The sequence below is a fragment of the Ailuropoda melanoleuca genome, chromosome 7, assembly GCF_002007445.2.
Source record: "Ailuropoda melanoleuca isolate Jingjing chromosome 7, ASM200744v2, whole genome shotgun sequence".
Classification (NCBI taxonomy): domain Eukaryota; kingdom Metazoa; phylum Chordata; class Mammalia; order Carnivora; family Ursidae; genus Ailuropoda; species Ailuropoda melanoleuca.
Window position 1 is genome coordinate 8,671,593 of NC_048224.1, and position 12,086 is coordinate 8,683,678.

A 12,086-nucleotide genomic window follows, 5' to 3' on the forward strand; every position below is an offset into this window, starting at 1 on the left:
AAAAAAAAAAAAAAAAAAAAAATAATTGTCTTGCCTAAGAGGGGAGAATTAGGCCAAACAAAATAAGAGAAAAATGAAAGTAAATCCAAATCTGCCTGGAGTTACTATTTTAATTTCACCACTATGAAGAAAAACATTAACTAGATGTTTTCCAACTAGAATTTACTGACTTTCACCCTAAATAACCTTAAAACAGAGCAAACTAGTTGATCATAATTAGTTGATCTAACCTAGTAAGAAAAACAAAATGGCCTTAAAAGCTTTATGTCATTGTAATCTACAATTTATAGTTCAAAAGAGAAGGTGTAAAGAAGAATAAAGGGAAAAGTCCCTAAGAAATGCTATGCTACAAAATATTTTTATTTCCATTGTAAACTTCTTTTTTTTTTTTTTAAGATTTTTTATTTATTTATTTGACAGAGATAGACAGCCAGCAAGAGAGGGAACACAAGCAGGGGGAGTGGGAGAGGAAGAAGCAGGCTCCCAGCAGAGGAGCCCGATGTGGGACTCGATCCCAGAACGCCGGGATCACGCCCTGAGCCGAAGGCAGACGCCTAACGACTGCGCTACCCAGGCGCCCCTCCATTGTAAGCTTCTTATCACTTGGTTAAAAATGTCTATTTCAATTTCTAGAGGTAAGGATAAATTCACAGTAGTTCTTGCACATAAACACATTCATCCCCACTGCATTCACACTGCCTCAGGACTTGATTCAACACATCCACATTTCTAGGTAAGGATAAATTCAACAACTTAATAAGATGCTATGGAATGTAAGAGATCACTGCTGAGAACATACTAAACCTGCATCTGTTGTAACAGTCTTTGAATAAAAAAGAAAATCTTGGGGCGCCTGGGTGGCACAGCGGTTAAGCATCTGCCTTCGGCTCAGGACGTGATCCCAGTGTCATGGGATCGAGCCCCACATCAGGCTCCTCCGCTATGAGCCTGCTTCTTCCTCTCCCACTCCCCCTGCTTGTGTTCCCTCTCTCACTGGCTGTCTCTATCTCTGTCGAATAAATAAAATCTTTAAAAAAAAAAAAGAAAATCTTAATCAACTAGTACTCAACCAGGGCCCTCTAGTTAATTAGAGTTTGGGTCCATTGCCCCCTACGGTTTTTATGAGAAAGAGATTAATCAAAAACACTACTAAGTCATGGGGAAGCCTAGGTGGCTCAGCAGGTTGAGCATCGGCTCTTGGTTTCAGCTCAGGTCATGATCTCATGGATACTACTATCCAGCCCCATGTCTGGCTCCACACTCAGTGAGAGGTCTGCTTGAAGGTTCTGTCCCTCTGCTCCTCTCATGCTCTCTCTCTCTCTCTAATAAATAAAATCTTTTAAAACAACAACAACAACAACAACAACCACTACCAAGTCACAATAATTCCAAGTGGCTAATGGATGCTCTCCACTCAACAGAGGCCAGGGATCCTCAGTGACCCCTCTTCATTTATCCACATGTGTCAGGTAATTCTGGTATCTCTCAAAACCCAAAGCCAGTGCCAGGCTCCTATCTCCTAGCTCTCTTTTGGAACCCTAAAATTTTATTTATTCTTTGTGTGTCATATCACACTCAATTTATAAACAGATTCCTTTTATACCCACCACTCTACTGTCAGAGATGGAAGTTATGCAAAGGAGGATACTGGGCATCAGAGAACCAAGAAGTACATGCCAGCAGGGAATTGTTAAATCAGGAAGCAAGACACTAAAGCACCACTAATCCTCTGGCAAATTTCTATAGATCATAACATGGGTCTAATTTAAAGTCCCTCCCTAAGAGGTCACCTCCTTATGCTGAACAGGCCAGAGAGTTCATAAACAATTTTTATTTTTAAAAAGGACCCGCTCAATGTGCCACTAACCATTTAAGAAAAATCTCTTCTTTTCCCTTCAGTTCTAAATGGTGGAGATGTTTGTATGATCAGGCAGTTTGCAAACCTAGCAACTTCTCAAAATAGTCAGTTAAAATAACACAGTGGTTACCACAAAGATTGAGAAGTAGGAAAATCTATGTCTGCGGTGGTAAACCCATTAAGCAGGAAAAGAGAATAGGAAATAGTCTTCTTTTGTGGAAACAATTTAAGGCCTCTCTCATCTGTTAGCTTGCATCTGTTTCAATAGAAATTCAGGCAAAATATTCACAGGAATAAATTAATCATCGGGTTGGCATGGGGATCATATCTTGCTACAGGGAAGTTGAAGCATCACTACTGGCACTAGAAACATAAAACCAAAATGCGTGGTTCAATAGCATGAGGAAAAAGGGCTCTGCCGAGCTTGGCAGCTCATGGGTCATGAAAGGAATGGCAGGGCATCACAAATTTAAGAGGAAACGAGAAAAATATTGACCAACTGAAATAAGAACAAACCAAAGTTCACACAAAAAATAACTGAAGAGTTGTTGACAATTAACATGTATTTGTAATCACAAGGGAAAACAATTTGCTAAAGGAAAAAGATTGAATAATGGATTACTTCTGCAATATTTTGAATCTCAAAAAGGGTCAGTAACACAGGAGACTTAAGTACAGAAACATCACATTCTGTGTTGAGGAAATAAAAGGAACCATCCAAGTGAGGCTTCCCCATGAATGAAGTGTATCCTACTAACTTTCAAAATGTCATTTTAAAACATTTCTGGTCATTCTATGGGGCGCCTGGGTGGCACAGCGGTTAAGTGTCTGCCTTCGGCTCAGGGCGTGATCCTGGCGTTATGGGATCGAGCCCCACGTAAGGCTCTTCCGCTATGAGCCTGCTTCTTTCTCTCCCACTACCCCTGCTTGTGTTCCCTCTCTCGCTGGCTGTCTCTGTCTCTGTCGAATAAATAAATAAAATCTTTAAAAAAATAAAAAAATAAAACATTTCTGGTCATTCTAAAATTTCCTTAATATATGTGACACAAGTCTCCACCTTCTTAAGTGGAATATATTAGATATAATTTAACCTTCTTCCAATGTCTCAGAGACAGAATTATGAACATGATTTTCTCATTGGAGACTGAACAGCAATCAGGGTTGGGGAGAGGGGGAGAATAGGAAGGTACCAGTATTCACTAAGCACCTACTATGTGCTTTACTCCCATTATCACATTTAAATTAAATTTCATTTTATCTTCCCATAAATCTATGCAAGGATGAAGAAACTGAGACACAGAGAAATTAATCCATGCCTCCCAGCCACACTGGGACTGAAGCACAAGTTAACCTGTCAAATCCAAGGGCTGGTCTCTCCAGAAAGGTACATCTAGTTGTGTCCACCTAAGCAAAGTAAAACCCTGAGGCTGTGCTTTGGAGTGCCATGACTGTATGTTGCATTTTCTTTCTTCTTTCACTGTCTTTTTTTGTCACCATCAACAAACTGACCGCTAAAGCTACCCCCTCACCATACCTTCCAGAACTCCAGCAAAATAATGCCAAAAAGCAAAGTTTATTAGAATCAGGTCAAAATTAATTATAAACAGACTCCGGATGGAGGCCACTACTACAGGTAAAGGGCAAGATTCTTAGAGCATGAATTCTAGTATCTATTTTGGCCACCCATTCTGGCTTTGGATTCTATTTCAAGAAGCTGAGGTTCTCTCTTAGGTGATGTACTACCATAATGTAGCTGGTGATATACTGCTATAACGTGTTGCTACATACAAGAACATGTACCAAGGACATTTTGGCAACATTAAAAAGGAAACACAAAACTGTTTAAGAGACTGTCTTAAGGGACACAAGAAATAATGCACAACAGAACTCTAAAAGAGCAAGATAAATTCTAGAATGGGTAAACTTTTGGGTTTGCTAACCTGAGCAGGATAGGGAAGTAAAAATTAAAAGATGAAAGTAAATGCTGGCAGATATATACAGCTGAAGAGAAGCTGAAAGGGGCAATGAATGGAAAATAAAATGCTAGATACTTCGGGAGTGAGGTAGTGTTCAAAAGCATCATCACCACAGGGGTCATTGTTGGGACACTGTTCTTTTAAGAACCAGTCATACTGGGGCGCCTGGGTGGCACAGCGGTTAAGCGTCTGCCTTCGGCTCAGGGCATGATCCCGGTGTTATGGGATCGAGCCCCACATCAGGCTCTTCCGCTATGAGCCTGCTTCTTCCTCTCCCACTCCCCCTGCTTGCGTTCCCTCTCTCGCTGGCTGTCTCTATCTCTGTTGAATAAATAAATAAAATCTTTAAAAAAAAAAAAAAGAACCAGTCATACTAACATTGAAACACTTAAAACAGTTGAACAAAGAGTAATTTTTATGCAGACACAGACACACAGATGAAAGGAACACAACAGAAAGCCCAGAAACAGAGCACCATTATTTTAATGAATTTATTATTTGATAAAGGAAGCATCATACATAAATGTTCTCTCTTTCACAAACAGCAAATGGTGTTGGAATAGTAGGCTAGCAATTTTAGGGTTGGCATGAGATAGGGATCTAAATTAAATCCAGTTGCTTCAAGTTCAGGGGTTTTTGTTTGGTTAGTTTTCATTTTTAGTTCAACTGTGCCCTTACTGATTTTCTGCCAACTGGGTCTGTCCATTTCTGAGGAGGGCGTTGAAGTCATCAACTGTGATAACAGAGTCATCTATTAGTTTTTGCCTCATGTGCTCTGATGCTCTGTTGTTAGACACACACACATTAAGAACATCATGTCTTCCTGGAGAATTGATCCTTCTATCATTATGTAATGCCCTTCTTTATCTCTGATAACTTTCCTTACTTTGAAGTCTATTCTGTCTGAAATTAATATAGCTATTTCTGCTTTCTTTGCATTAGAGTTAGCATGGTATATTTTTCTCCATCCATTTACTTTTAATCTATATGTGTCTTTATATTTAAAGTGAATTCCTTATAGAAAAGATGTAGTTGGATCATGTTTTTTGACCCATGCTGACAATCTCTCTCTTTTAATTGGTACATGTAGACCACTGATACTCAAAGTGATTATTAATATGGTTGGATTAGTATCTAACATATTTATTACTGTTTTCTATTTCTTGCCCTTGTTCTTTGTTCCTATTTTGGTCTTCTACTCTTTTTCTGCCTTCTGTGATTTTAATTGAGTATTTTATATGATTTCATTTTCTTTCTTACATATCAGTTATATTTTCCCCTTTTTTTGGTGGTTGCCCTAGAATTTGCAATATCCATTTACGACTAATTCAAGTCCATTTCCAAATACTCTCTGTACTATCGTCACAATAATTTTATAAATCTAAAACTGTTCCAAAATAAAGAGCTTATTTTTTTTAGTCCTAATCACAATTAACTTTTTCTTTTTCACATAAACAAACATTCAACAATATAAACTTTAAAAACTTTTGGACAACATAAAAATGTGTAACTAATATATAGAAAAAATAGCAATTAGGGAAAATATCTGAAGCAAATATACCAAAAGATTAAATTGTGTATCTGTTTTAAAGTTCATAAGTATGTGAGAGAGATGGTGAGAAAAAGTTAAGCATGTAAAAGAAGACTAGAACTTATATAAAAGGAACTATAATGTGGTAAACAATGGTAATAAAGAAAAATTTTAAAAACTTAAGCAATTATTTATTATTTGAGTAGCAAAAGAGTTTCAAATAGCACCCAGTGGTGACACTAAATTTTATTTTTTTCTTATGATTTGTTTATTTATTTGAGAGAGAAAGCAAGCATGAGCAGGGGAAGGGTCAGAGGGCAAGAGAGAGAGAATCTCAAGCAGTCTCCTTGTTCAGCATGAAGCCCAATGTGAGGCTCGATCTCACAACCCTGAAATCATGACCTGAGCCAAAACTAAGAGTCAGACACTCAATCGACACAGCCACCCAGGCACCCTGGGACACTACATTTTAAACCACTTCACTTACACAGTATTGGTAACCACATAAACTGGTAAAACTCTTTTGAAAATGCTACAGACTGAACTGTGTCCCCCAGAATTCACATATTGAAGGCCTAACCTCCACTGTGACGGTGTTTGGAGACGAAGCCTTTGGGAGATAATTGGTTTAGATGAGATCCTGAGAGTGGGACACCCATGATAGGATTAATGCCTTTGTAAGAGGAGGCCTCTGTCTGTCTGTCTGTCTGTCTGTCTGTCTGTCTGTCTGTCTGTTGTGTGAAGACCTAAGAGAAGGCAGCCATCTACAAGCCAGGAAGAGTGCTCTCACCAGAACCTAACTATACTGGCACTCTGATCTCAGACTTCTAGCCTCTGGATCTATGAGAAAATACATTTCTATTGTTTAAGCTACCCAGTCTGTGGTACTTTGTTATGGTGGCCCAAGCTGACCAATTCAGAAAGGCAATTTGAAATATCCTGGGGGCGCCTGGGTGACGCAGTTGGTTAAGCCACTGACTCTTGGTTTCAGCTCAGGTCATGATCTCAGGGTCCTGGGACTGAGCCCCCTGTCGGGCTCTGCACTCAGCTCAAGGTCTGCTTTGGATTCTCTCTCCCTCTGCCCCTCCTAATCGTGCTGTCTCTCTCTAAAATAAATGAATAAATTTTTTTACTATATTGTATAAAAAGCAATAAAAATCTCCATCCCTCTTAATCCAGTAATCCTACATCTGTCAAGTTAATCTTTGGAGATAATTCAAAAATATGACAAAGCTATATACATGAAAATATTCGTTACTTACTTCTAAGTTTTTAAACTGGTTAACAACCTAAATGTCTAACAAAGGAGAAATGGATAATTGTGGTGTTTCACTTGATCTGATAGGGTATCATGTAAAATCAGTACAAAAACTATGCAAACTTACAGGAAATGCTTGTAATAAAATTAAATGCACACCAAAAGCAAAATTCCACAATATGAGGTTACTTGTGTAAAAACACATGAACAAGATGTAATAGGGTTGGGTATAAACAAATAAAATTAAATTTGCTGGAAAACATTTCTTCTTTTGTTTTAGTTGAATTAAGGTTACAAGAAATAATACTCAAAAATGTATTTGGTGGTAACTTTAGAACGATTCTTTCTTAAGCATTATCACATCCTAAACTCCTGAATTACAGAGAAGTGATTTCTTTCTGGCAGTAGCCACAACTCTCAAAAAGAAAGAAATATTTACACATTTTATATAAGAGAACCATCAATTTTTCTTTACTATATACTTTTTATTATGTTACTACTTACATAGAGATGGTTTCCACTGCGTCTTCAAAGATGTCCTAGAGGGGAACAAAACACACAATGAGTTTCTCAAGAATTAAGAACTCCAAATGTGGAGAAAATGATTATGTACGTAAGTGCAGAGGCGAGTGTTAGGGGACAGTCTGGGTGGGATGCAGTTGATTCACTCAACTTTTACTAACAGGCGGTTCTCCAGAGAAATCAAGCAAATGAATTTTAGTGAGGTTTAATTTTTTTTAAATAATTAAGACTGATAAAACTAGCAACCACACTGGGCTAATTTGAAGAGTGTGATTGTTTTAATGTAATGATTTTTCACTCCTCAGTCTCATTCATCCTGATACAGAATAAAACAACAACTGGATTTGTCCAATTTAGACTTCTCTTGCTCCATGGCCATGTTATTAGCACCTCTGGGCCTTCATTTCACATCCAGCTCCACTAACCTACTGGCAAATCTTCCTGCCACCCACTTTCCCCCAGTTAATCTATACCACAAAAGATAGCCCTTTCCTTCGTGGCACTGCCCTGCCCGTTCAAAAGCTACAACAGGAGAAAAACGCAAGTGTGCACATGCACACACACGCTCATATGCACTCACAAATACACAAACACACCTCTCACACTGATACACACTAACACGCACTCAAACTCAGTCATACACACACTCTCACAAATACACATCCACTCACAAACTTACATACACACAAAGCTCCCTCATAGCTGCAAAAAGTCAAATGCATGCTCCTCATTCAGATATTGGGGACCCACCATAACCTAGTCCAATCTTCAAAGCATCTTTCTCCCTACATCTGCGCCACCACCACCATACCCAAGCACAAGGACCTCACTGGTCTCCCCACTCCTAGGCTTGACACCCTCCATCCGAGTCTTTACACAACAGCAGTATTCTTTTCTTTCTCTTCCTTTCATACGCTTATGCCATTTCACTGTCCTAGAACTCTTTATGAGTTTTCCATCGCACTTACGATAAACTCAACTCCTCCCCATGTTCTACAGAGCCCTAGATGGCTCTACCACCCTCCGACCACCTCTCCACCCACCTGCACCCTGGCTCACCCCATTTCATGTGCATGTCTGTCTTTCTCCTCGAACAAGCCAAACTCATCCCACACCTCTCTTCATCATTCTCTCCTTCCTAGAATGCTCTTAGCTCAACTCTTCCTGTGGCTGACTCATTCTCATCCTTCTATTTCCAGCTCAGAAAGAGAACGTCTCTAATAATCTCAATTAAAATTACTAAGGATAGCAGCTTAAAGTTTCTCAACATCTGATTTATTTCATTCATAAAATTTATCAAAATCTGTACTCATCTTGTTTACTTACTTGATTACAGTCTGTCTCTATCAGAGCATGTATCTTAGTTATCACCAGGGCTTGGCACAGCAGTTGCTCAGTAAATACATGTAGCCTAATGAATGAGTAAACTGAGCTCAGGCTGTCAAGGCACTGATTACATCACCTCATTTACAGCTATGATGCAGAAATGAGGAAGGAGGGTTATAGAACTTTTCCCTTGTGTGACAATTGATAAAATAAATAAAATCTTAAAATGTTTAGACTACACCGAGCTCTACCTTTAGGCAGGAAAGGAAAAAAAATGTATAAACACTAAAAAGACACAACATTGTTAAGTAGTGGCTGAAGTTCAGACTTTGGGATCTCTGACCCATTAAGCTACTGTATTGGGAGGGAGGGAGAGTCAAGGGCAACTCAATTTGAATCACACTCTCCTGCAGCAAAAGCAGAAGTTCATAAACCAACTAGCAGAAGTCAAATGAGCTAGTCCTGAAGCAAAAGAACCTAAGCCAGGGGCGCCTGGGTGGCACAGTCGTTAAGCGTCTGCCTTAGGCTCAGGGCGTGATCCCGGCGTTGGGGGATCGAGCCCCACATCAGGCTCCTCCGCTGTGAGCCTGATTCTTCCTCTCCCACTCCCCCTGCTTGTGTTCCCTCTCTCGCTGGCTGTCTCTATCATTGTCAAATAAATAAATAAAATCTTAAAAAAAAAAAAAAAGAACCTAAGCCAAGATTAAAAAGATACTTCTCTGGCCTATAATAGAAATGAACAGTTAGTGGGGGGCACCTGGGTGGCTCAGTCAGTTAAGCATCCACCTTCAGCTCAGGTCATGATCTCAGGGTCCTGGGATCGAGCCCGGCGTTGGGCTCCCTGCTCAGCAGGGAGTCTGCTTCTCTCTCTGCTCATGCTCTTCTGTCTCTCTCAAATAAATAAATAAAATCTTAAAAAAAAAAAAAAAAAGACCAATTAGGGGCATTTGGGTAGCACAGTCAGTTAAGTGTCCGACTCTTGATTTCGGCTCAGGTCGTGATCTCAGGGTGGTGAGATCAAGTGTTGGGCTCCATGTTCAGCTTAAGACTCTCTCTCTCTGCCTCTGCCCCCCCCCCACACACACACACAGACATTCTCTCTCTCTTTCTCTCTCAAATAAATAAATAAATCTTTTTTTAAAAATCCCAATTACAAATAGACTCCTTTCTCCAAATCAAAAGTCTGTTGAGGCTTTTGGTATCACAGATTTTGTCATTTTGAATCACAGCACAATGTCTTACACACCAGCACACAAGTTATCATGTAAGAGGCTATGGAGAAGGGGATAAATCTGCTCTCCAGGAACCCCATTCTGGCTGTGATGATCTGCTTCCTATACCAGACATCAGCTCACAGTCCCTCTGGCGCCACCATTAACCCTACCTGGGCTGACCTTTACCAGTTAAGGGAGAATGTAAAGATCACACGCCTGGAATGTTACTGAGCATCTCTCCTCTCCTTACAAACCTCAACCTGAAATTAGAGCACCCTGGAGACACTGAAATATTTACTGAGTGCCCTTCAAGAGGGGTAACTAGGGAAGCCACCTCTTAATTTAAAAGGAGACAAGGCGGGGCACCTAGGTGGCTCAATGGGTTAAGCGTCTGCCTTCAGCTCAGGTCATGATCTCAGGGTCCTGGGATCATGCCTGTCATTGAGCTTCTCTGCACAGTGGGGAGTCTGCTTCTCCCTCTCACACTGTTAACTTCCCCCTTGGTATGCTCTCTTTCTCTTTCTGTCTCAAATAAACAAGTAAAATCTAAAAAAAAAAAAAAAAAAAAAAAAAAAAAAAAAAAAAAAAAAAAAAAAAAGAATGGAGAAAATCCACCAGAGTTCTAGGATATTATTCTAATAAACTAGAGATGAGAAAGAGAGGGAGAAAGAAAGAAGAGAGAGAACTTCATCCACGAAGGCCAGACAAAAGGTGAAATTTTTTTCATTTAAAAAGAGGAAAGGTGGGGCACCCAGGTGGCTCAGTTGGTTGAGCTTCTGGCTCTTGGTTTTGGCTCAGGTCGTGATCTCAAGGTCATAGAGTCGAGCCTGCCCCTGGCTCCAGTCTGCTTGAGCTTCTTCCCCACTCCCTCTTCTCTGCCCCCTTCCCCTGCTCACATCCTCTCTCTCAAATAAATAAATAAATAAATAAATAAATAAATAAAATATTTATATATTTTTTTTCTGTTTCTTTTTTTAAAAGGAAAGCTAAAGAGAACTAAGATTGATTGAGTGCCTATCATGTGCCAGGCATTTTACAAAAGTTACCTCACTTGTTCCTCCCAATTCACAGCAAGTAAATCCAGGTAAATCATCGGTGATTACCTGACCCATATTACCCTGCTGGTAAGTGAAGGAACTGGCATTCAATCTCAGATCTTTAACTCCCAGTTATTTTTCTAATGCCAAAATTATTCACAACTTGGAACTCAGGCAGTTGGGCAGGGTGAGGGGGTGGAAGAGGAGGGGACAGCATATCTTCTCAAAGTCATCAGCAGCAGTGTTGAACAATTCCTCCCAGCCATTATCTCATTCTCTAGGAGAATATCCTTGTATTTGACTTGACTATTTACTATCTGATTAGAACACAGACACCGTGAGGTTACATATTAACTTCTAGATTTCTGAATGGCAGGAAAACCTTAAAGACTATAGTTTTATTAACCTGTAGGACATTACCCAGCTTTACACATGACCTAGCAATCTTAATCTACCATTGTTTTTTAAGCCTATAAATACCCAGTTCCTCAAATACTCTTTGAATCAGTTTACCATCTCACTGGTTTCCTCCACTAATCAGTGAAATAAAACTCTGACACATTCATTTTATATCTTTATGGGAATTATATTTGTATTTTGTGGAAATTATACATTAACAGTGACAACACACTCTCTCCCTAGGTAACTGCAAATATGATTTCCCAGATCTGTGGGAAAACTGATGTGGATTCCGTAGAGGGAAGAAACACCAGAAGTCAGAGACCTCTCCTCAGACCTCCCACAGCACATACCCTGGAGCCAGTGCCTTCCTTTTTCTTCTGTTTCTCCAGGTTTCGACAGCCAGCTCAAATTCTATCCCTCTCCCGCTGCTGCCTCAGGAGCTCCCTTCCTCTGTGGATTGCCATCAAGACCCCTAGGCCTGGCATTAGATCCGCGGCTGACTGCTAGCCAACAGCCTGCCACCCAGCACTACGTACACCTCCATATATTCTCCAGGGAACGTACCTAGATTTCTCTACCTACGGTCTCTCTGCTTCTCCACTCACCACGACCTTTCCAGTGCTTCTCCACTGCTGGTTTATATCTCCCCAGTGATCACCACATGCTGGCAGACTCACCATGTGGACACCAGTTGAAACACATACAGTCAGAGAAGCATCCAGAGTCCTTCCAGTTGAATGACAGTAAGAGAGGAAAGATCATGCTGCTGATAAATATGACACGCTCCAGGAAAGCCCCTGTGTTTAGTTTCTTCCCGGAAGGCAGCTGCATTTGCCTCCCCCATTCCCACACTGAGCCAACCATGAGGAGTGACTATTTTTGGGCATAGTGTAACAGATGCTTATTTAAGCCACACCTGGCTCCTAATCATGCATTGCCTCAAAATGGTACCTGACTTTTTC

At 40.2% G+C, this 12,086-nt stretch overlaps 1 protein-coding gene across 3 annotated transcripts in view; it reads right to left on the minus strand.

The window, feature by feature from the left end:
* The window catches only part of TTC39B (tetratricopeptide repeat domain 39B), a 124,315-nt gene that overhangs the window by 82,191 nt on the left and 30,038 nt on the right, over positions 1-12,086 (minus strand). For all 3 annotated transcript variants that reach the window (XM_019796083.2, XM_011220644.3, XM_034663929.1), the window contains one exon: positions 7,128-7,162. In XM_019796083.2, the coding sequence (XP_019651642.2) occupies positions 7,128-7,162 (35 nt within the window). The remainder of the gene's footprint in view (positions 1-7,127; positions 7,163-12,086) is intronic.